General features: G+C 51.1%; 1 protein-coding gene across 1 annotated transcript in view; it reads left to right on the forward strand.

Annotated features, from left to right (window-relative positions):
- STK10 (serine/threonine kinase 10) overlaps window positions 1-25,155 on the forward strand; it is a 41,278-nt gene that overhangs the window by 8,355 nt on the left and 7,768 nt on the right. The window contains exons 2-9 of the mRNA XM_065734568.1: window positions 2,216-2,380; window positions 15,558-15,606; window positions 17,257-17,406; window positions 19,129-19,201; window positions 19,927-20,121; window positions 20,874-20,955; window positions 22,069-22,203; window positions 22,696-23,247. Of these exons, the coding sequence (XP_065590640.1) occupies window positions 2,216-2,380; window positions 15,558-15,606; window positions 17,257-17,406; window positions 19,129-19,201; window positions 19,927-20,121; window positions 20,874-20,955; window positions 22,069-22,203; window positions 22,696-23,247 (1,401 nt within the window). The remainder of the gene's footprint in view (window positions 1-2,215; window positions 2,381-15,557; window positions 15,607-17,256; window positions 17,407-19,128; window positions 19,202-19,926; window positions 20,122-20,873; window positions 20,956-22,068; window positions 22,204-22,695; window positions 23,248-25,155) is intronic.

A 25,155-nucleotide genomic window follows, 5' to 3' on the forward strand; every position in this document is an offset into this window, starting at 1 on the left:
CACCCATAGCATGTTTGCACCGAAAGCAAAGCAGTGTGCTAACAGGCTCATATCTGGAGAGGAAGCCGTATCTGGATGTTGCTGGGCTACTCACCGTTAGTAACACGAGTAACGATGAATAAGATCAGATCGCAGACTGCGATTGCACCCCCACCCACTGCCTGCTTTGCAGGACTGTGTCCTCTAGACCTGCGTGCACAGCTCTGTGCCAGCTGGGGCTGCAGGCTGGGTGGGTGCTGGGACCATGGGGACCACGTGCTTGGGGTTGGTGAGCATCCTGGGCCCTCAGGACCACCACCCTGGGCCCTTGGCAGTAGGCTGAGCCCCTTGGGCTCCGTGGGTACCTTTAGGGCCCCTGAGTCCTGTCCTGAGCCCCGCTGGTGGGCCCATGCGGTAGCTGGCCTCCAAGGGAAGCCCCACCTTGTCTCACAATATTTACTTTCCCTCCTTGGCTCCCTCCCAGGGCGGTAAGTGCAGAGCAAACATGGTGGGGCATTTGGTGCGGAGGTTGGGAAGCACCATGTGCTTCCCTGTGCTTGCTGCTCTCCCGGCTCCTTGCCCCGGCCTGCCTCTCTCCTCTGGTAGCTGGTGGCAACTTAAGACACAAACTGGAGGGGAAAAAGTCCCCGCAAATCCAATGAAAAATGTTTTTCTTCTGAAATTAGCATGAGCTGCTGCCTTGCATTTGGGCAGCAGGCCCAGGTAGAAATGGGTTTTTCCCCTGTGGTAAAGACACAGAGGTTGGTGCCAACCAGTGTGAATTCAGTCAGGACCCCCATGTTCTCCCTCTGTCTGTTATATGGCTTTTCCCTCATTCCCTCCTCCTTCCACAGGCTGGCTGGTAATACACAGTGATATTCTCACCTAAGCCTTGTAAAACTGTTCAGCAGGGCTCATGGTGTTTACGTGAGGAATTAATCCTGCTGCAAGCTCCCATGTACGTTTTGCAGACACGGATACATAAACCACAAAGGAGTAAGAAAGGTTCCAACTGCTCCTTCAGCACGAGCATCCCCACTGTGACTTCTGCCTTGAGAAGCAGTCATGATCCTGGGAGGAGCGGCCTGGAAAAGGCACAAGGAGTGGGAAATGAGCTGAAGTCATACTGCAAGGGCTCCCCGTGTCAGTAGAGGAACAGAATGGGTGAGCTAATGGGGATTTCTCCTGTTCCTCAGCTTGCTGATTCAGTGCACTTCTGGGAATGGCATTCAGCTCCTGAGTCAACAGCTCCATCCATCTCGCCCCCTCACCTAGCCCATGACGCTTTGACAGCAGAGCTCTTTGTACAGATGTCTTGCAAACACACCCTTTTTGCATTTGGTTGCAGATTTTTGCAAAAGCTGTGCCAATTTCCAACTGCAAAATGCCAATTTGCCGTGACAGTTCTGGGGGAAGCAAATGGACATCAGTTGGAGAACATCTGAATGGTGGCACTGCATTCATTGCACGGTGCCTCGTGCTGCTGGCCTAGCATTAGCAGCCTTCTGGTGCATAGCATCTACAGGCAGAACAGTTTCTATGCAGCTGTTGGTGCTGCTTGTAGAAGAGAGGTTGGAGGTGATGGATTGCCCTAATCCCATGCTGTTAACCCTTAGAACAGCAGAGTTGTTCTCCCCCCATAAGGAGTGAGAAAGTCGGCAAGGTTTCCCAAGCAACAGGACAAAGGTTTGGACGTGTTTCTAGGTGTTGGGTGAAACAGGTTACAATGAAAAGATTAAATGGGACTGTATGAAATAGCGGGGCAGCTTGATGAGAATATTTTTCTTACCATGATCTGAACAGCTCACAGGAATGCTGGACAGTCCTCAGAAATGGAGACGCTTCCTTCTCGGTGCTCTACCCACTGAGGAGGACATCCCGATGTTTCCACTATGCACTGCAGAAACTGTCCTGCTGAGGAAGAGTGTGGGGAGAGTGGTGATGGTTCACTGCTGTACTGTGAGTTTGGCTGGATATTGGAGCTATCGCCTACAGGGTGATCAGAGAATTTCTAGATTCTGAGGTTTTCGTGCTTCCATCTCTTCTCACGCTACAAACAAAAGGAGATATCTCCTTGTCAGTGTTCATCCCTGGTCTATAGCTTTGCTCAGGCTGGGGGGAGCAGCAGTGCATCTGCAGGCTCCCATCCTTGCGTTGCAGATGATACTGGAGGAACTGTGCAAGCTCTGCGTGTTCCTCCCTCTCCTCACCTACTGATACTGGTTTTGTCTTGCAGGCTAAGAATAAGGAAACCGGTGCCTTAGCAGCTGCCAAAGTCATTGAAACAAAGAATGAAGATGAACTGGAGGATTACATGGTGGAAATCGAAATACTGGCGACCTGCAATCACCCGCACATCGTTAAGCTGCTGGGAGCCTTTTATTGGGAAGGAAAGCTGTGGGTAAGAGGTGGTTCCTGTGTGTGACTTGTATGTTTCTCACTTGGCAGAGTGAAAGTGGGTAACTCATGGTGAAGCAGAACCTCTGGAGCACCTTTGAGCATCAGTGTGAATTAGTAATGCCTTGTAGACTGTGCTCTGCTTGCTGGATTTTCCCCACTTTCTTTGACAGGCAAACTGTCATCTACCTAAAGCCACTTATAAATAGCCCAGGGAAGATCAAGAGATCTTAACTGTGAAGCGAAACTCAGACTTGTTAGATTTTTCACCTTTTGTAGCTTGAAGAGGTAGAATATGCAGCACTGATGAGTTCCTCTTTCCCAGCCACCCCCTCGTTTGAAGGATCTGATGGAAGCGTAACCCCATTTTTTTGGCTCATGCATTATTTCTGGCTCAGCATCTATAGCACACAAAAAGCAGGTACACCAAAAAGCAGCCCAGTGGGCTAGTGTGAGGCCTGGAACAGCAGCTCCCTGCATTGCTTTCCTTTAGCCCAGCTGCTACAGTCTCTACTCATCCCCTCCTCTCCCGCTCCTAATTTTCTGCTAATTCCTTAATTTCAGAAGCAGGTTAGCATGGAAGGCACTTTCCCAGCACAGGTGCATAACCCTATGTGTATTTGCCCTTGCTAGACTCAGATAACTCCCTGTTCACGAGCTGTAGCTCACAGCTTGTCCTGCCTGCCCAGAACCAAGGGCAGAGCCCAGGCTGAGCTGCAGATCCACCACCTGAGTAACACAGCTCACATCCAGTTCGTTCCTTGGTTAAGCATTGCTGCAGAAATATTGTTTTATTGTCTTATTGCTTGTTCAGCAAGCACCTCTTGGAATGCTAGTGTTGTCAGTGTCCCTTCTTCAAAAAGAAAGCATCAGTGAAGCTCCCAGCTGCTCAGTGACATCCTTCTCTGTGACATCCTTCTTGGCCAGGCTGCCGTGCTCAGCACTTCCTTCTGTGTGTTGTCTTGCTTCAAGGGAGAAGGCTTAGAAGTTGTCAGAAGACCTAGTGTTTAGATGGCTGCTAATCATGGTGCTGAGACGCTGGGTGTGTTAAAGGACAAAAGTAAATATGTGCTGTTCTAAGTGAAAGGCAAACATCTTCCCTAGGAGGGGACTTGGGATTTGGACAACACTGCAGCAAAATAAATCCTGGCAAAATGAAACAAGCAAATGTATAGCGAGCTGAGGTGAGGTGGGGCAGACTTGTACTGCAGAGTTCTGCTTTTCCCTCCCCAGTCTGCCTGTGTTGCACACGCTGACCTCGCCAGCTCACTGAAATGTCAGCCCCCTCCCCTTTCCCTTCCACCTCCTTCCTGCAATAGGAAGCTTTGCCTTCCTTCCTGAAGGGAAAATGGATTGCAGATCTCTTTTGCTCTGCTTTTGTCTGCAAAGTGCTTTGTAATGTCATATGCTTGCCGACCTACTAAAATTAAACAGCCTCTTTGAATCTGATGGAACAAGAGCCTCCTGTATGAGGCTGTCCCGTGAGGGCAGACGTGACAGCCCTGGCCGTTGTTTCGGAGAGAGGATCGTTCCCTTGATTTAATTATTTGAGTGGCATTTCCATTTCAGTGCTCAGGGTGTTCCTATTAATGCTGTGGTGTTTTACTGGCTTTAGGGGAAGTAAATACACCATGCTGTTGTCCTGCTGGAAGGTTTCTAGTTGCTCTCAGGCCTTCCCTGAAGTCAAAGGTTTTTGCTTCTTGGTCATCAGCACTGCGGGGGAAGATCTGCAGCCGTATATAAACGTCTCCCCATCTGGCCTTCTCCATCCCACTGCAGTTTCTGCCTGTGCAGTCCTTGGAGCAAGGCTTTCCTGGAGCATTTGCAGATGTTCTGCAGGGTGGGTGTGCAGACCCCGCTGCAGTTTAGGGCCCAGAGGATGTGTGTCCTATGGTTTGCTGTGTGGGGAAGGCAATGTTAGGGACAAGGAAGGGGCAGGAGCTGGCACACCCAGGCTCCAGATGTGCCCAGCCTCCCACATGGCAGGAGTGCTTTGGTCTGAATAATTTATGGCTTGATCTGTGCCACAAGCGGTCTCAGCTGGCAGTGCTCAGAAGTGCTCTTGCTATATCAGTCTGTTGACTCTCCTGTTGAGTTTTGAGTTAATGAGGAAAATATGAGAAGAAACCCGGGCTGCCTGGACCCCAGAAGTTCTCTCTGCTAGGTGGGGCTTGAGCTGTGCTGCGGGTAACAGAAGGGGATGTTCAGTTTTCGTGGGGCAAGAACCTTTCTGTGTGAAGGGAAGTGGCATAGCTTGGAACAGCTTCATGTAAATACACAGTGCTGAAATGGCACTGTGAAAAGGCATAAACCAGCAAATTCCTCTTGCTTTTAAATCTGATCTATACCACGCTGAAGGAGGAGAGCCCCAGTCCTCACCCACAGCAGAACAGAACCCCAGTGCAAAGCACAGGCTGGGCCTGGAGGGATTCAGTGAGTCCCTAGTGATATAACTTGTGACATGACAGTGTCCAGCATGAAACTCCTTCCAGTATATAAATCCTTTGCAGAGATGCAGGGCCCTCGGCACCGGTTGCTCTCCTGTCCCAATCCTCCCCCATGGTCTGCTCTGTGCTCATGGCAGAGGCTGAGCAGCTCAGCAAGGCTTGCAAAACTGCAATACTGGGAGCTCTCGTGATTTGATTTTATTTTTATTATAAGCCCTGTGGCATTTGATGTTCTTTTGCATAAATCCCAGCTGCTGGAAACGGGGGCACCAAATGAAAGCTGAGAATCACAAGCTATTAAAAAAGTCTGGTTTAAGTCCTTGTGGCTGGGTCACATTCTGCATGTGAAGTGTATTGTGGAAATTGGAAACACAGAGGCAGACACCCCCTGCCCAACTTGTGTGCAACTTGAAAACAAGGCTTTTTAACATTATTTTGTGATTGCAAAATGGGACAACTAAGGTGTGGGTTTCGAATGCTTGGAATTCATGGTGCTGAATTTGTGCTGATAATATTGAGTACATGGGAAAGGAAAACAAACCTCGCGTGTTCTGTCCCTCTTGAGACTTTGGGTTTCTTTGTTATGTTGGTTTTTTTCTTTCTTTCCACAAGAATGCAGGCTGAGACCTCAGAGGAAGGAAAGGCCTTTTGATCTGCTTCTGAGCATCTCTGCAGCTTCCGAGTGCCTCCTCGTGCAGACAGAGGAGCAGCAAGGAGATGGGGAGGAGGGTCTCACTTGGATGGCGAGGAGGTCTGTGCTCCCAGGGCTTTGTGGTGTCTCCACCAGCACATCCCTGTCGAGATCCTCCAGCACTGAGGCTGTAGGGTGCTCTGGAAAATACTCTATCATTTGGCTGCAGTATTTAATATATGACTCCTCCAGTGGCTGTACAGCTTTTCTAGTGAAGCACAGGGGGATTCTTTCTTCACCCCCACTCCTTCTCTATAAACCGTGGTTGCTATAGCAAATGGACTTTTGAATAAACAGATGTTTCCTGGAGATCAAAGCATAAATTGCTGTAGCATGCAGGTAACCCTGCCTTGCCGTGGTGTTCTGGGGATGGTTAATTCAATCAGCTTAGAGTTTCCTCTCACTGGCCCACTGTGGGGGTATGTAGCTTGCAGTTAGGCAGCAGCTCTGTAGCCAGTCTTTGTACCTCCCATAGGAAAACATTTTGCATTTTCTGTGGGCAGGCCCTGACCTGTTCAGCCAGGGACTTTTTGGGTTGTTACCCCTTTGATATGGATGTTGACTTGGGCATTCTTGAAAATCCTGTATTGTGAAGAGATGCTCATTACCCCATGCACTAGACTGCTGGGCTACAAAAAGCATCTCCAGCTTTTAATTCTCTTAAGTACCTTTTCTTAAAAACAAACAGCAAAGAAAGCTGGTAACAGTACTGGGTTCCTAATGAGACTTTCCTAATGAGGAGGGGTGGTTACAGCCTGCAGGGAAGCAGGGGTGCTTTGCAGGGTGAGCAGCCTTTCCCAGAGATGTGGGGTTCTGACTTCTCCCCTCCCTGCTCTAAGCTGGGCGGTGTGGTGCACAGCAATGGGGACAACGTTCTGCAGATGAGAGCTGGAGCTGTTGAGCTGCTGGCAGTTCTCTGGCAATCCTGTTCTGGGTAAAACTGGGGCTTTCCCTTAAAGCAGGGACTGACTTGAAATGATTTTGATAAAGCACCAGGGATGACTTATGCAGCAGGCATATGACCGTAGCAAAGCCAAGTTCAAGAGCACTTCTGCAGGTAGCAATGTGACAACATGAACTAGAAAAGAAGCCTTTGTGTATCATCCACTATAGAGGATAATGTGGCAAGAAAAGGTTACTGAAGCACTAATAACGCCTAGTGATTGCATCCCTTTGTCATATACACTGTGGAATGCTTTCATAAAAGAGACTAAGTGTCATTATTCTGGTTATTAAAAGAGAGAGCTGGGGCACAGACAAGAATTTGCCTAAAGTTTACCCAGCAGGTAAATGATACCTGGGAATGAGTCCTGCGTGCTGAATCCCAGTCCAGGGCTCTAACCATCAGGCCATGACTTTATGAAAAGAAAGCAGCACACAACAAGCCTGTAGGCAAATTCACTTTCAAAGCGTTTTATAACTTTGTTGAGGAATGAATCGCAATGAGCCGCATTCCCACTGGGCTGGCTTACCAAGGGAAATGCTCAGCAGCTATGTTTGCATTTAAATGAATATTTATGAACTACCTGTGTATAGGAGATGGTGCCTCGAAGCACAGCTGTGCCCCGGAACAAGTGACAGACTGCAGTTTTAGACATCTTTTTCTTTTTCTTTTTCATCAGATATAGTCTGGAAGTTTTTATCTGTGAGGGAGGGATGTCACTGTGCAGACCTCGCAGCCTCGAGTGGTTTCCGCTGGCTTCAAAGCCTTCACTGAACAGTTACATAGCAATAGCTCGTCCTGTGAGATGGATCTGGGCCTCTTCTGTTGTCATCCTGGGGATGGGCTGAATGAAATATTGCTTGTTGCCTAAGGAAGATCGTTTTAGCTCATTGCTCATTTTAGCTATTTGGATTTTAAAAGATTGTGTGCTTTTTGCTGCCCACCCAGTGCCAAATGCTCCTGGTGAGCAGGTTGAACTTCAAATGACTTGGTGGGAGAAGGGGAATCTCAGCCCCGCTGCTCTGTGCCTGGGCAGACAGCTATCACCTCAGTGTGGTTTTGTGTTCCTATAGCCAGGGAGAGCGATGTCAGGAACTGTGAATTCAGTGGGGTTGGCTGTCACTTTATCCAAAGAAATAAAATGCTCTGTGTGATTCCAGCAAGGGGAGGGATGCTTTTTGCAGTGTCAAAACTCTGTGGTTATCCTTAACATAGGTCTGATTTGCTCTACCAAAATTTCAGTAGGAATGGGGATATTTCTGCTAGCCAGGGGGTGTTAGTTCAAGTAAACAGTTGGTCAGCTCAGAGTGATGTAGCTGTGACAGAACCCATCCGCAGTCTCCACGCAATCAGCAGGAAGCTCTGTGCTCCAGGAGGAGTATGCTGTGCTCTCTGACTTTGGTCTCAGTGACTCTGTGGTACTTGGGTTTTCATACTTGCTGCCCTGCCTCTTTCCTTCATTGGCTATGAGGACAGACCTTTTTTTATTTCAAAAAATATTTTTTTTCTGTAGGTTATTTTATTCAGAAGAGGGGAGGGGAAAAAAAGGTTTATTATATTTAAAGTCTCTGAATGGTGTCCTTGTCTATAGGGAAAATTGGCAAGCTCGGAGCGCTCTCTTACAGAGAGCTAATTATTTCACTTCCACCTACAGCATACTTGCTGTGTCAGGCAAGCTGTTGACATTTATTCTTCTCTGTGGCAGCAATGGATTGTTTGATGGCACAGCCAGCACGTGTTATACAGGGTAGCACAGTGCTGGGCTTCTGTGGGTGCTCATCCACCCATGGCTGCTGGGGATGGCTTGTGAGCAACCCTAGTGTGCAACGAGAGAGGCAGACTGTGCACAGGGCTCCACCACAGTCCTCTCTGACTCCCTGCTCTTGTCCCCTCTTCCAGCCAGCAGAGCAGTGTAACTGCAGTGTTAACCAGCAGAACTTGGGTTCAGATGTCAAGCAGACGGAGGAAAGGACATGCCCCCTGACAGTGTCTAAATGTGGTTTCTGTGCCTAAATATATCACTTTGTTCTTTCCATTGATGGAGCACAGCTCTGTCCTGTGGGGTTTGTGTTGGTTGAAGCTCAACTTCCTTGCTCGTACTCTGAGGATTGTATTCATCCCAAGCTTTTGCTGCAGCCACAAGGATGGGCTCAGCTGATCAGGGGGAGCATCAGCTGGAGGGGCAGTGATAGGGGTGACCTCCACCCTACTCTGGTGCATTGGAAGGCACTGGGAATCACTGCTTGCCCTGGAGCTAGTGACAGGGCAGTATGTGCTGTGACCTGCCTCAATGTGGCTCTGATGAGGTTCACCTGCTGCCAATCTGCCCTGGCTGATGAGCTGGAGGCAAGCTGTGCTGTTTGACAGAGGCAGGCTGCCCTCTGGACAGCTGTGCCATGGGCAGGACTGGGCTCTGCGCTTTCCTGAGGTCCACATCTGTTATGGTGGGTGGCTCTTGGGCAAGAGACCACTGATGTTCTTCTTGCTTCAACTTGTATTTGCTTCAGCGAGTGTGTCTGGGCAAAAGTTGTCCCCGCCACTTGTTTTGTGCAGATCTTGTTCTCCATCCAGTTGCTTCTGACCCCAGTGGTGTCCTCTTGGTGCTGCAGTAATGTGCAGTTTTAAGAACAAGATTATCTATTACCTCCATCCTTCATTTTCCCTGCAGTTATGAGGTGAGTGGCAGTGTAGGAATTCAGGACCCAATGAATGACTGCCATGGGTGAGGGAGCAGGGAAATGTTCTGCTCCTCTGGAAGCAGTCCTGAGTGCTGCAGGATGATGCTTTCCTGGATTGTTCCATCCTGATGCTGAGTCAAGACCAAAAGCCCCAGAGAATGTCTGGACACTTTGCTTGCCCTGCTGCTGGAGGGCTGGGGAAGAGCCCATCCCATCCAGGTGCCAGGAGGGCAGGCTGCCGAGTCATTGCTCCTTGAGTCTGTCACAGATGGGGGAAGTCTAGACTGCTTCCTCCTTTCCCTTCTGTTGCACTCCACCACCTTAGTGCCAGGAGAGTCATCCTTTGTGGAGGGTGAAACAGTGCCAGGGTTGACAGCATGGGGAAGCTCTGGGAAAGCCAGGCTGGATGCTCTGAAGGGAGGCTCTGTCCCACTCTGAAGCCGGGAAGTGTTTTTGGAGGTGTGGGTGGCTCACAGAGGGGCTCTGTTCCCCAGGTGGGCTCCAACACATGGCTGAGTGGGACATTCTTTCCTGCACATTTACTCTGCAGGGCTGGAGAAGGGGAAGGAAAGCACTGGAGGCTGATGCCCTTTCTACAGGAGGAAGGGTGGTGCTAGGTTTTGGGGCTGAAGCCTTTGCTGTTGTGCAGCACTTGACCAGCTGAGCAGGACTAGGGGTTCTGCAGGGACCAACCTCGTGCATGTGCGCAGCCTAGCTCCTGCTGAGCGGGGTCTGGCAGCTCTGCAGCTGCAGAGGCTGTTGCTCAATGCAGAAGTCTGTTGAAATGCAGGCGGGGGTAGGTGCCTTGTGGTTTTAACCCGAGGTGATGCTGCTGAGGAGTGCCCCTGCTGAAGGGGAAGAGGACCCAGACTTCCCTCTTCGGGTAATCCCCATGCAGAAAAGAGGGGCCAGCTCTCTTGTGGCAGGGCTGAAAAGGAGTTCTGAGGGTGGGGTGTCTGCTCCTTCCTTCCTTCTCTCCCACCCCTCCCCAGGGCAGCTGGACCCAGCACATGGCTGGGCAGGGCTGTGCACCCTGTGCCTTCTGCAGGAACGAGAGGTCGGCACAATGCTAGAGGCGCTGGGGTTTTGTTCATGGCAAGCCCTGTAGCTATCCCTCACCATCCTCACCCATCCTCTGTGTTGGGCAGCTCAGCTCATTTGCAGCACCGAGAGTGCCTGGAGGCAGCTGGGGCCTCTGTCTCTTTTCCTTTTTTTGTGTGTCTTTGTTTTGTTTCTTTTCCTCTTGTACTTTGCTGAATGTGAAGGATTTGTAGTGACCTGGTCGGTCTCCACCCACTACCATTTACTATTTCTTCTGCTTTCATGGAAGTGGGTGGGCGATGCCAGCGAAGCCCTGTGCTGGCCAAGGGTTGGTGTGCACCATTATCTGCATCTGCTCATCCTTCATCCTTGAGCCTTTCCCTCCTAAACAGGAGCAGGGCACGGCACAAGAAAACTCTGGGAAAACAGGGATATAAATGAGAGCTGTGAACTGCAACATCCCTGTGGGAGCTCTGAGCGTCAGGGGCTGTGATCGCTGGCAATGTGGCAACCTGAAAAGCATTCTGCTTTAACAGCTTGGTCTATAAACAGAGCACAGTTTACACTCCCACGTGTGCTTTTCTAATTTCCCCACAGGGGGATGAGGCAGGGGAGCCAGACGGTGCTGGCTGTGGTGGTGATGGAGAGCTGAGCTGCCCCAGCAGCGTGGCAGAGCACGTGGTGATGTGGGCAGCACAGGCACAGGATGCTGTGGGTTACCTGCTCCCTTGCAGCAGGCTGTACAACGCAAATGAAACCCTTCACTACACATTGAGAGAGGAAATTGCTGAAGATCTGAAGCAGTTTCATGGCCAGGCAGTGTGAACTGGGGACAGCATCAACCTCCTGTGCCTGCTGGTGCACAGGGCTGTGAAGGGAGGTGGGGTGCTCTGGAGCAGTCTGGCTGCTCAGTGTGCCACTGTAAAAGCCACATCACAGCAAGAGCCCCTGTTGTGCTAGGAGCAAACATCTGTCTCAGAGTGCTCCTCCAGCCCACAGAGACCCAGTGGCATCGTGCAGCCCAGTGTACTGGTGGGAAAAGCCTGCCCAGGGCCCCCACTGCCATGATGAGCTGCCCACAGCTTTCCCAGCTGATTGTTTTGGTTTTTCTCCTTTTCTTTTTGTCTGCCTGTGAGAGGCTTTTCTCCAGTGCCGTTGCAGAGGGAACAGTTCACGGGCCTCTGCCCTCTGACGTGCCAGTTGGATGAGTAACAAGTTGGCTGAGCTGAGGGTGTGTGCTCTAATGCTTCAGTTACAAACCTCAGTAAAAGTTCAGGGACATCAGCTGTTCCACCCCAGGCGACTATCCGGTGTTTGCTGAAATACCTTTTGAGATAAGATTTGTTTTGTTTTTTGTAGTTCTTTTTCTCCTATCGTTGCAAGCTCCTGGAGTTCAAGCACCCAGGGCAGAGCCAGCCCTGCCTGAGCAGGAGGAGGACAGCAGTGTCTTTAAAGAGTTTGTAATTGAAGTCGTAGTGGCTTCAACAAATGTACGTATGTTTATTCTTCTGGGGAACACCGTGATTGCTGAGCACATCGCTCACACTTCAGTTTGTTGTGTCTATAATCTGGGTGCCCAGATCCATCCTGTGCATGCCCCTCGTGTGTCCTGTTGGGCTGCAAAGCAGGCGGGTCCCCTGACTGAGCTGTCAGAGCGAGGGCTGCTGGGCTCTGGCTGTGTGGGAGGGTCCCCTGTGTTGCCTTTTTCAGCATCAGGAGCTGATGGTGAATATCTGCACATGTTTGTGAGATGTACTTACAGCTTTGGGCTTATAAACGCACTTGGAGCATTTTCGTTTTATATACAAACTGCTTTGGAGCAGAGGGAGGAGGGAGGGCTGGTGCTGCTGCTGCTTCCCCTCCGCAGTGGGCAGGCTGAGCAGGCAGCAAGGAAGCCCCTGGCTTTCTCTCATGGAGGAAGTCATTACAAACAGGATGTTTGTCCCGGGCTGCTCGCTGGAGACCCTGCAGCTGGCAGGAGGATGCTGGGCAGGGGGGCTGCACACCCAATGCACATAGTTTGAAGGAGCTGCTTTTACAATGCCTACATGGGGCTACAGCCTGGTTCACAAATACACGGGGCTGTTTGGGCTGTGCGTGGCTGCTGAGACTCAGCAGCAAGCCCTGTCCCCACGCCTCACCCATCAGCTGAAGGCAGCTGAGCACAGGGCAGGCATTAGCTTGGCACGGAGTGGAGGCAAAGGGCAGCTCAAGATCAGCACTGCTGATAGCTAGGTCACAGATTCAGCCCTGCCTTGGAGACACGTAGACAAAGGTGTTGTCTGCCTGTGAATCAAGGAATGTAACAGCAGTCCCAAGCAAAGCATTAACCCATAAGTCACAGCCCTTGGGTACGTCTCCTTGTTGCATGGGCTCTTTGCCAGCAGCTCGTTTGTTTGTTTGTTTTGAGCTCCTCCAAGTTGCTGCTTCTTTGCAGCCAGAGCAGTGAGGTGCCCACCCTGGGGACAGTGCATGGACTGCTTCCCTGCCTGCTCCCAGCTGGGTAGGTGCAGGCACAGCCCCCTGCAGCCCCCATCCAAGTGCTTGCATGCAGAGGAGGCTGCACGCTGCTGACACCAGGCCTGTGTTCCCACCTGGCTTGATGGTGAAACTTATTTTTAAGCTGGCCCTGCTCCTGGAAGGAAGGTTTGTACGTGTGGTGTATGAGCTCTGGGTTTGGGAGTTGGATTTATTTAAATCAGGATTTCTGGGCTGAAATGAGCCCATTAGGTTTTTTTGGATGTTCAGACTATCTAGCCGCACCCATAATTATTATTTGGCATCTCTGCCCTTGTTGAAAATGCATATTTTAAAATTTCATATATTTTCCATATTCCCAGTGGCTGGCTTGCAGCCTGCTGTGCCTGCGTAAGCACACACATTCATGCTGTTTCAGAGGTAATATTTCCCTAATATTCTCATTGCTAGCCTGTGAACCAGAATGGAACACTAATAGAGATGCAGTGTAGCCCATGCTGACCCAGAGTGGGGTCTGTCATGCTCAGCTCTTCTCCATGGAGCAGCTCTTTCTGGAGCACATCCAGCTGTGCCAGTGGTGCATGCAGTGCCTGTGCCCTAGGGCAGGAGATCTCAGCACTGTGCCCACCTGGCTTGGCTCTCACTGAGCCCTCTGCTTTCCTCCCAGTTTCAAAATACATTCCTCAAGCTGGAGGCACTGCAGAGGGAGCTTCAGGAAATGCTAGGTTGGGGTACACAAAGAGCTGTGCAGCTTCTTGTTGGGCATTTGCAATAGTAGCACCCATGTCACCTGGGTACTGCATTAGCAGCTGATTTGGATTGGGCTGCTGGAAGTCTTGGGATTCCCAAGACTGTTCAGAGCCAAGAGCTGAGCCTGGTGGCACAGGAGGGTTTCTCATCACGTCTCCTCTGCTGACTGAACCTGAGGGTTGAACTTGGAGACTCCTTGTCTTTGGGCAGGTGATTCCCAAGGTGCATGGCTCCAACAGGAAAGGATTACTCACGTGGGATGAGCCAAACTGCAGCTGTGATTCAGTGATGAGACAGGTTAATTTGTGCAGGCAGCTCTCATGCCAGTCAGAGTGGTGTGAAGAAGTGATGCTTGCACTCACAGGTCTGAGTTGCATGTGGATGACGGTGGAGTTCTCCTCACAGAGGCAACTTTTGCCTTTGCTAGTGAAGTGCTGATGCTGTAGTTAATGGTACAAACTCAAGTAAGAAGTGTGATCGCATTGCCTGTTACTGTGAGGGCTCTCCTGGCCCGCTGTCTTCCTCCCTGCCAGCCTTGTACTCAGCTCTGAGTCAATACAAATTTGTTCTCCTGATTTTCAAATCATTTGAGCGTCTTCCCAATTGCTTCTCTCCATCTGCCACTTCCCCAGCTTGTTCAAAACACTTTCCCCCTCCTGGCCTCTGGTTATTCTTCTCTGCTTCCTCCAACTGTGCCTGTGTAATGCTGCCCAACCTGTCTGTGTTTCTCTCAGCATTGTCTCCCCTCTTGCTCTTGGACCAGGGCCGATTCTCACGGCACACTTGGAGGTGTGCTGCATATCAGTGGATCCCTGCTCCTGCTGCCCCGTCTCCAGAACAAAGCAGCCATGTCTTCCATCGTGGCCCAGGTTGAGAAATAACGTATGTTGTGACCTTGTGTAGGAAGCACAGGATGAAGGGCTGAGCTGTGAATCACCTGTAGCTGCAGATCTCAGACCATGGGGAGAGGGAGATTGAACCTCCTCCTCTCGGATGGAGCAGCACTGAGTGACATGAACTCCCTGTGAAGGGCAGTTTCAGCTCAGGGAGCTGTGCTGAAAAACAGTGCCTGCAATGTGCTCAGTCCTTGTCCTCAGAGTAAACTCTGGCATATTGCCTCTCCAGCACGTCACCCTGCATTGCTGTAGCAAGGAGTAGAAGAGCTTGCTGGGGCACTAGGCTGTGAAGTGTCTCTTGTCCTTCTTAACCCCTGCCTGCTTGAAATTTTTTGTTTGCTTATCTAAGCAACTCTGTCTGCCTTGAACATAAGCAAGGAGCTGGGGTCAGCACCAAGCTGGCCCCAAAGAAGGCTTCAGAGACAGGGGTGCTCCCTGCAGACTGTGCATCTGTGGGCTGAGGTTTAGTGGTGCTGGACTATGCCGTGGCCCTGCATCCTGTATCTTGCACCTTGTGGGACTTGTGTCCCCAGTGCCTGCAAAGTTCTCGAGTGCTTTGTGCCAAGTATGTTTAATGCCTGGTGGATGCAGCCCTGTGGGGCAGGAATGGGGAGAAGAGGGGAGGGCAGCAATGGGAGATGGGCAGGGTTCTGCTCGTGTCCCTGGGAGACAAACAGCAACGATCTGGCAGATGCACTCAACCTCTTTGTTCACATATTTTTTCCTCAAATTGCTCGAAGTCAAGAGAGCAATGAACTACTGAGTAATGGGAGGTTGGAAGACCCAAATAGCCCTTCCCATCCCTCCCAAACAAAATCCTGCCTGATTTCTCCCTGCCACGTCAGCTCACAGCTATGACAGCTATCTCATCCTGTTGGCAAGGCTGTGTCTCTGGAGCAGCCTTCGCTCCAAAATGCGATGGAAAAAGATGTAAACAAACACGGGGAGCGGAGCTGAGGCCGACTGCTCTGGCTAGGCCCGCAGGTAGGGCTGGGGGCCGTGAGCTGTGGGATGGGGCCGTGCTCAGCTCCCTGGGGTGCAGTGGGATCTATGGTTCACAGTGGGGACGTGTCTTGGGGAGGGCCGGAGCCTCAGCACTGCCATGTGGGCAGTGAGGAAAGGTGCCTGTGTGCTGTGAGCGGGCGGCTTTGTCACGCAGGAATGGCAAAATGAACGCTTTGTATTTCCTCACCCCTATCCCCCAGGCTTGTGTTGGTGGCATCTGGAGCTGACTGTAATTCCTCTTTTTTTCCACAGATCATGATCGAGTTTTGCCCGGGCGGAGCAGTGGATGCCACCATGCTGGGTGAGTGCCCGGCCCTGGCGGGGGGGTCCCATCCTGTGCGGTGCCATGGGGTGCACCCCAGGACAGCAGGCAGCCCGGCTCTCCTGCTGCTGCTGCTCCTGTCCCATGAGTTTGCCTATTTCCCTACCTGGAGCACAAGGTGTGGCAGCCCCTGGGTGTTTTCCAAGCTACTTTTGATGTCCTTTTGTGATGTAAATGCTGCTGGGATCAGCAGATCACAAGGCATGGGGGAGAAGGCGGAGTCTGACTGAAGGGCTTTAAATATTTATCTGCTTGGGGCAGGGGTGCTGGTTCCCACAGCTTCCCAGGGACGGCTGAGATGCTTCATCTGGGCTAGCTGTGGTGGATTTCTCAGGGTCTCCTCACTGACTTCTCCGTATGGTATCAGTCATCTGGAAAACAGCCCAAGCATCCAAATAAACTGCAGTTTGCAGCAATTCCTGGAATCTTCCCGTTTTTAATTCCTCCCTTCCACATAGCACCACTGGGACTGGGAGTGTGTGAGTGTACCTCAAAACCACCCTAGGGCTCTAAGGGCCCAGGGGAGGTATTGTCCCCTCCATGAGGCCAACCTGGCTTGTACCCCTGGCCCAGAGTCATCTCCCGGGCACTATTCCCTTCTGAAACATAGATAATTCCAAAGGCTTTGCTTTCTCTTTTGTTTCCAGAATGTGCTCAAAATTATTGCCCACAGCAGTATTCAAAGCTTTTCTTTTGCCAAACGCTCCACAAAGAGGGCTAAGCCAGTTGCTGGGGTCCACCCGTCAGCCCCCAGCTCCGCCCTGGAGCTGGCTCACGCTTGCTTTGGTTTCAGCGTGCTCTGCTGTGCACCCAGCTGTAGTGCAGGGGGGAACATGCACTGCAGTGGGCTTGCGGAGAGAGGGAGCAAGGCTGGGCCGATGCTAACCATCTGCAGGTCTAACGACTTGCAGAGCTGCTGCTTTGGAAAGTGGTCTTAGATGGTGAAGGCAGTCAGGAAAAACTTAGCAGGGCAGTCGTGCCAGTGGTCGCATGACTCCCTGTCCAGAAGCAGGGACAGACAGTGGGGTGTGAGCTGCTGCTACCATAAGAAAACAGCTTAGGGATTGCAGTGCTCATCCTTTCCTCACTGGGGAGGCAGTGTCCCTCCACTCAGAGCCGTGGGCAGGGGCACACTACATTGCTGCGATAGAGGACAACTCCTGGGGTAATGGGGTATAGCTGAGGAGTGTTCACACTTGCATTCAGCCCTGCTGCCACCTGCAGCTGAGTTCAGCTCTTTGCTCCCTGCAGCACTGTCCTCTAGTGTCCCTGTGCCAGGTGAGACCCAGCTTGTCTGCAGTGACTCAGTTCTCAGTCAGGGACCTGTTTTCCAATCATGCAGGGACTGTCATGCAGCAGCCCCTGCAGCCTCGCTTGTGTCCTTGTCCCCATCATCTGCTGATTCTGGACCAGGCAGCTCTGCTGTGCATCCCAGTAGGAAGCCATGGACCAGGAGCTCCGAGCTGAGTGCTGGCTTTGAGAACAAATTATGCTAGTAAGCTGATTTGCACTGGTCTCCATGGACAGTGGTTTTTAAATGGTCTGACAGGATTGTCCATGCCTTACTGAGGCTCAGGGGAAGACAGTTCAAGTCCCTGCCCCGTTTAACAGCCCTTTCTTCCCTCACAGAGCTGGACCGGGGCCTTACTGAGCCCCAGATCCAAGTGATTTGCCGCCAGATGCTGGAAGCTCTCTACTACCTTCACAGCAAAAAAATCATCCACCGGGACCTGAAGGCTGGCAATGTGCTCCTCACACAGGATGGCGACATCAAGCTGGGTGAGCACAGGGTTTGTGTGAGCACTGGCTTGATGATGGTGCTGCTTTTGTGACCATTTTACACTAAGTCACTGGGGGAGGCTGTTGTGGTGCTGTGTTTCAGTGTAACATGATTGGGATCGATGGATGCAACTCTTATATCAGCTGTATGCATGGGAGTGGGACTGGGATGGTGTGCACATTTAGTTGTCCTGCTTCTCTGCTGATTGATGAGTTAAGGCAGGAAAAGATGGGAGAAAACTTTCTGTTATGCAGTGGGGCAAATCCAGCATCAAGCAGAGTGCTGTGCTTAGCTGAGGAGTTCTCTCAGTATCTGCTGCAGATGGAAATACAGTGTATTCTGTAGCCTGGTAGGGAGTTAAAGATTACAGTAGGAAAGAAGTGGTTGAGAAGCATCACTGCCTGGTCCCAAGCAGGTGTCTATGGTCAGCTCTCGCTCACAATGTCCACAGATGGGCTGCTGGGAGGGCAGGTGGGGAAGGGATGTCACTGCCTTCCTTCTTGGGGGTCCCAGTCTGTGTGTGCCCCATGAGCTGACAAGGGAAGTGGCTACAGTGGGTGCAGCACCTTTTGGTGGGAGGGTGCAGCACTGTGAGGGTTCTACACTGATCAACAGAAGTGGTGTGGAGCAGGGAGGACCCTCCCAGTTCACCCCAAGCCAGAGCCTTGATGGACTTCTCTTTCATGAATTTGTTTAATCATATTTTGAACTTGATTTCTATGCATTTTGTCCTGCTGAGCATCCTGTGAGGGGTGCCAGTTGGCAGGGCTGGGAGCTGAAGGAATTTGTCTTATCTCCAAAGCAGGTCTGGTGGTGACAGGGGGAGTGGTGCCAAAGAGAGACTTTGCCAGTTCACTTCAGATCTGAGTTAAATTGGTGTCCAGCTAGTTGGGAGGATGAGAAGGCAGCCTTCTCTTTGGAGTCTAGTTGGAAAGGTACAGATCCCTTTTAGACATTGCCTGGGGTTTCCAGTGGGCGCTCATGGGATGTGTCTGTGGGTGCCAGTGGAGATGCGTGGATGGCCTGTAAAATGGGAACCCATGCATAGCCAGCCCAGGATGTTGGACACCTTTCTGTGCTCTGGCATAAGAGGTGCTCTGCTGCCTTGAGCCAACAGCGACCTGTGCTTAAGGATATTTTGGGCTCAGGCTGTGGATGGACAGCAAGTCCTCTGAATGTCATCACTGCCATCGTGGAGAGAAAAGGGACATGGGGTGAGCTCAGTGCCTCCCTCAAGTCTTACTGTGTTGGCTTGGCGAATGTCTGTAGGAGGACAGAGTCAGGGAATGGCATCATGCAGCTGCTGCTGTGTACAGGATTGAAAAGAAGACAAAGAATACAACAGTGCTTTGTCTTTTGGGGAGTAAAATGAGACTTTTTGTTATGAAGTAGTAGTGTTAAGAGAAATTTGTCATGGAGCTGCTTTTGTTTGTTTGTGGGAAAGATCCCAACTTCCCTTTAAATGTATAATGTTTGGGTTACAGCAGGGGTGGTTTGTTCGGCCTATGTCATACATAGCACATGGGTGGGAGAGGTCCCTGGTGGTTGTGTACCCAAAAGCAAGTTTAATTTCTGATGCTCTGTATATTGGAAACAGCACGTAGTATCGCGTTCTTTCTTTAAGTGTGTGTTTGCCTTTAAATCTGTGTTTCAGCCAAGTGTGCTAATTCAGAAGGGTCTTTCAGTTCTCCTGCAGCATCTAATGTTACTGCTCTTTGCAGCTGACTTTGGGGTGTCTGCCAAAAACGTGAAAACCTTGCAGAAGCGAGACTCCTTCATTGGAACCCCTTACTGGTGAGTGACCTGATGAGGAAGAAATCCTGCCTTCGTAAGGAGCCGCACGATGGATTCGCTCTTCTGAAAATGATACTTGCTCAGAAACGTGGAGCTGATGGGATGTGCGTTTTTTGTCCACGTTGTCCTACCGAGGATTTTAACAGGGAGACTGGGCCACCACTAGCATGTGCAAGGGTTCCTCTTGCCTGAAGGGAGCCACGAGGAACCTCGGTGGCGTGGAGCACTATGCAGTGTCACAGTGCCCCGTGGTGCTGCCGTGCCACAGGCTCAGAGGAGTGAGGTACACACATGTGCTTGCGTGTGTGCTCTGGCTGCTCCCCTCTGCCTGGGTGGTGGAACGTGCTTTGAAGCAGCTCCAAGCACATGAGCACGACTCCTCGCTCCAGAAATGCAACCTCTAAATCACCCAACTTGCTGAAGGAATGGAGTCGGCAAGTATTAATTTATTGTCTGAAGCAGCATCTGTGCCAGATGTCAATGGCCTGGGGGTTCTCGTGGGTTGCCTGGGCTGCCTCAGCTGTTCTGCAGAAGAGGGAGGACCGTGACCCGTAGACAAGATGCTGCTACTTCCCAAACCCAGAGCTGGGAGGAAAGGCCTTTTTTTTTTTTTTTTCCAGTGCTGCACTACTGATGATTTTAAGTGTTTTTAATCTTTGGTAAGAGGCTCCTGAGTGCGGCAGCAGCTGTGGCATCACCCCTGCTCCTTGTTCTGCCCCTTGCAGGATGGCCCCAGAGGTGGTGATGTGTGAGACCATGAAGGACACTCCGTACGACTACAAAGCAGACATCTGGTCCCTGGGAATTACGCTGATCGAAATGGCCCAGATCGAGCCGCCCCATCATGAGCTCAACCCCATGAGAGTCCTGCTGAAGATTGCCAAGTCTGACCCCCCCACACTCAGCTGCCCTTCCAAATGGTGAGAGGGGGCACCCCGGGATTTGTGATGCGCACTGGGCAGCAAAGCTTGGAGCACGTCTTCCAATTTGTGTAGCACCTCAAGAGAAGAGCCAGCTTTTATCACAGCAGTGTTTAGTTTGAGATCCTAGTGTGGGATCTGGGGTCTGGCTTTGTGCTGGGACCCCGGGAGCTGCTGTCTGAGGGAAGCTCCTGGCTCTGTGACAGACAGTAGACAGGATCCCTAAGGACAGTGAGCCACCACTGACTGCTAGTGGGTCAGTGCTGCCCTTGAGGCTGCTCGGAAGCCAGAACTGAGTCAGAGATGCACTCTTCATCTGGGAGTTGTGCTCTGTGGGCTGATGGTGCCCTCCTCTGGGGTTTCTGGTCCCTTGCAGTCATGCATGGGGCTGAAGGGGGTTGGGTCCTGGAGCATCTTTGTTCCCAAGTAGTGCCTCTCTTGGGATTTTTGGAAAGCCAAATGTAGGTGTCCTTTCCTGATCTCTCTGCACAGGGTGTTGGCACAGCAGCTGGCACTCTGTCCTGCTGCCTGTTGCCATCACAGATAAGGGAAGATCTAGTCCCTCGCTTGGCCATGTTGCTGATTCTCTTACAAATAATCTGAAAAACTGAATGCTGGGCTTCCCATGCTGGGAGTGAAGCAGGGATTGTGGCCAGCTGCAAGGAGATACAAAACCCATGAGAGAGAGCTTTCCCCTGAGGTATTTAAGGTCTTTCTGTATTCTGAGCTGCTCTCAATGACTGTGCTTGAAGGTCCCTGGAGTTCAGAGACTTCCTGAAGACAGCACTGGACAAGAACCCAGAGACCCGACCCAGTGCAGCCCAGCTGCTTGAGGTAGGAACCAGCAGTACCCAGGATGGGACTGCCCTGCTCCTTGGGTCTTCACTGGGCCATGGGCGTCTGAACTTCACTCTCTTTTCTTTTTCTGGGGGGAAAAAAAGGTGATGATGAGCTCTAGATGGGTTTCAGATAATCTTGCTCTCATTCAGCAATGCCACAATACTGCTTAGCCACTAAGATGCTCCAAAAAGCAACAGCTATGTTTTTTTCATTGGTGCAAGCTGCAGAGTTCCTATTGATGCCAGCTGGAGTACAAGTGGTTCCCATTCCCTAAAAAGGCCCAAGTGGCAGCCAGCTCACTTTATAACTAGTTATACCAAATTTAAATGCAACTGTTTTCCTCCTGTTACCTTCTAAAGTAACAAAACAACCCTCCATGGAGTGCAAACACTGCAACATGAGAATGTTTGCTGCATCCTTCCCACCCTGCATTCAGCTCAGCCTGTGCAGAGGGCTCTGTCCCCATAAGCACTGGGAGCTGCACAGTGACAGATGGGAGAGGAATGGCTCTGGTTGTCACTGGGGCAGCCCATGGCGGATGCGTGTTTACCTGAGTCAAGAAGAGGAAGTGCATGATGTACTCTGCGAACCACAGGGACTCCCCAGCCTCCTGCTGAAGCTCTGCACAAACATGCCACTGTTTACTGAGTGATCTGAGCTCAATTTCAATTAAACCTTCCCCTCTCTGTGTTTTCACAGAGGCTTCCTGCTGCCCTGCTCTGCCCCAGCAATGCCCTGAGGGCTCAGACCTATACCCCAGGGTCAGCCCACCCGCAGCAGGCAGGAGGACATCTCCTTGCAATGAGAGCTCCTTGTTTAAATGCAGCTGGTGCTTTCTGGGAGGAATGTTGACATAACTGAGCTTTGCAGAGGATTGCACTTTGAACATGTTTACAGAGCTGAGGTTTAACCTCAGCATCGTTTCCTCCCTCATACAAAGCTGTAAATTCATCTAGGGGGTTAATCCTAGTGATGCTGGCAAAAACCATGCCCTTAGGTCTCTGCAGTTGTATAAAAGCAAGATGTGTACCTTACTGTCATCTCAGCACCCTTGCTCTGTTTGTTTTTTTTTTTTTGGTGTCTCACATGTTGTACTTTGCTTTTCAGCATCCCTTCGTTAGCAAGGTGACCAGCAACCGCGCCCTGCGTGAGCTGGTGGCTGAGGCTAAGGCGGAGGTGCTGGAGGAGATCGAGGACAGCCGGGATGAGGCAGAGGATGATGACTCGTCCGAGTCAGCCTCGGTGAGCTCTCCCCTGCCAGCCTGGTGCCAGGCTTGGCACAGAGTGCAGTGGATGAAAAGCCCCCAGCCTGGCTGCAGAAGGCTGAATCCTGTGTCTTCTCCTAGATCCCCAATGGGAGCAGGCTGCTGCCTTGCTGGGTTCCCTCGGGTGTATGGGAAAGCAGTTTTGTGACCAGAGAGGGGCCAGTTTTCAGTGGCTGTCGAGGACATAGGGAATCAGTGGTGCTGGCGGGTGGCCCAGCTCATGGGAGGGGAGCGCGCAGAGCTGATGCTGTGTGCAGGGCTGTGAAGGATGAAGAGCCTGAGCTTTCACTAAGCTACCTTTCTTCCTTTGAAAAGAGACATCAGTATTCCGGGGAAGATGTCCTAAAAGGGAAGATTTCTTCACAGTGTCTCTTCAGCTGTGGGCGACTTTACTCTGAAGCATGGGGACTTGCAGATATGTTGAAGTAGTAGTGCAAAACCCAGCATCTTCTGTTTGTTGTCTTTTCAGCTGCCTGGGAAGCACAAGCGAGACCCCTCTGAAGCGAGTCAGCTGAGTTTTGATGGGGACAAACCTCCAGACTCTTCATCACTCAAGACAGCTAACGGTCCTGTAGGGACTGACAAGGAGTTGGTGAACGGGCAGCGTGATAAAGTCTCAGATGAAGGGATAAGCAGTGACAGTGACAAGCTGGTGAACAGCCACTCCACTAAAATCCTGGTCAGCTCTGGTCCAGATGAAGGGAAAGCCACCCCAGGCAAACCAGACATCATCTCGTTGTCTGCACGGCGGGGTAGTTCAGCAGGAGGGGACAAGCAGCCCATGCCAAGCAGCAAGGAGCGTAGGAGCATGGTGGACCGGCCAGAGAGCAGCCACCTGGAAAACTTCCCAGAGGAGAAACTTGCCAATGGAAGCTTGGATTCATCAGCAGTGTTCCCTGGCAGCCGGGCCAAGGGGGACTCGGATTCTGGCAGCACATCAGCCTCAGAGAGCATGGACCTCACCATCTCCCTGTCTGCTGACCTGTCCCTCAACAGAGAGAGTGGTTCCATCTCCCTGAAGGTGAGAGCACCGGGTAGGGGATGTTGAGCAGGAAGAGCAGCAAACCCACAAGAAATGCTGAGTATTCTGTTTAGCCAAGTCCCTGAAATTTAGATCCTTTCCTTTATAGACTGTGTGCATGTATGCATCTATACCTCATTTAACTCTTTCCTGAGAAACCAGAAGGTTTTTTGGAAGATTTTTTTGCTCCGTACATTGGACTTCCTGACTGCAGAAAAAATGAGTGAATTGCCCCAAGTCTGCCATGTGCCTGGAGGGGGGGAGTGGGTAACAAGGGAGAGCACAGAGGCTGGATGACAGCAGAGGTCCAGGAACATTGGCTTTTATCCCTTAGCGTGACCTAAAGATCTCTCAGTGCCACGCAGGAGCAGAGTGCTGTTCGGTGGGATAGCCAGGAAGGTTCGTGGCAGTGCTGGGTTAAGCTGTGCCATGAGCATGTGGCATGTCCTCAAAGTGGGGAAAACCTCCCAGTGGAGCTGCTGCATGTCCCAGGCATTGAAATCTAATGAAAGATCAGTGCTCTGTGGCTAATTTTAGCTCCTGGAGAAATCTGGAGGAGCCATGCCTGACTTGTGCAGTTGTGTGCAGTCTGATCAAGCTCAAACAGAGAACTCAAAATATCACTTCCTAAACGTTATGTATTGCCCATCATTCCCTGCTCTTTCCTAGAATACCTACCCCCAGGAGGAAGGCACCAGTCCAGAAAAGACTTTCTTTAGTTCTCCAACCTGCTGTACATCTGGCATGGTTTATGTCAGCAGTGATTTGCTCGAAGGCCTCCCAGGCTTTTTGGCTTTTGCAGAGTTTTTCTGGAGGCTGGGAATGCTTGTGAGCCAGAGCCAGCCAGGTCAGCGTGTCTTAGATGAAGAAGCAAAATAATTCAAATGATGTTTGCTGAGCTTTAGGGGAAGAAATGTGTGTGACTTGAGGGGGCAAAGAGATATGTTGCACAAGATGTTTATCCAGTAGCATTCATGAGGGATAACTTCTCAGCACTGCAATGTGCCCAAATTCCATTCTTGGCAAAGCTTTCCTCTGGTTTGCCCTGCAGGAGCCCACACTCAATGTAGATCTGCCAACAAGGGAAGTGTGGTGCTCTTGCATAGTAGTTTACCCCTCATTGCCTTTCCTGTGCCACCTGGTCTCCTTGGATCTAGCTGAATACACATATGATGCCACGTGTGTAATTGCTCTCCTGGAAGGGGAAAGGAGTTGTCTGACTTTACAGAGAGTAAATATCAAAGAGACAGGTGTGTTAGATGGCAGTTTGGTCTGCCCCAGTGAGAGACTGGGGGCAGTCTCAACAAACGATATCATATCTCTCCAAGCAAGGTTTTTGAGCAGAGCTGTTCTCCAGGAGTAATGCTGCTGGAAGGTCCTGGATTCCCTGCTGGTGTCTCTTCCTTGCTCGACAAGCTGTTGGGGCATGGGGAAGTACAGCCTGTGCTGCTCCTTCCTCAACCAGCAGCATTTGTGGTGCAATTCATTGCTCTCAAGCTTGCCTGCAGCTCAATTCCTCTTCCTCCCAGCTGCTGGGTGTTCCTCATGCAAGGATGTTTTGTGATTTCCAGGGGCTCCTGTTCTACGGTTGAGGAAAGAGCACTGCTTATTTGTTTACTGAAAAGATGTGGAAGCAGGTTTCTCTTACTGCCCCTTCCCTCTGTTCCATACGGAGTATTCCCCCGGGCTTTGCTTTGCAGAGAGAAGCCCTGTGCTGCCCTTGTTTCTGATGCTGCTAGGTTTTGTGCACAGAGAGCCAGGCAAGTTGCAGCCAGAGAAGGGACAATTTCTATGTTGTTCTATCCACTAAGGTACTGCTACGTTGTTATTGAGTGGATAAGTCATTACCCTTGGTGCTTCTATTGCTCTTCGTTTTGGTTTGGTTGGGACAGAGTTCATTTTCTTCAT

Source organism: Cyrtonyx montezumae, unplaced genomic scaffold (genome assembly GCF_038088225.1).
Source record: "Cyrtonyx montezumae isolate F1298 unplaced genomic scaffold, pur_monq_1.0 scaffold_18, whole genome shotgun sequence".
Classification (NCBI taxonomy): Eukaryota; Metazoa; Chordata; class Aves; order Galliformes; family Odontophoridae; genus Cyrtonyx; species Cyrtonyx montezumae.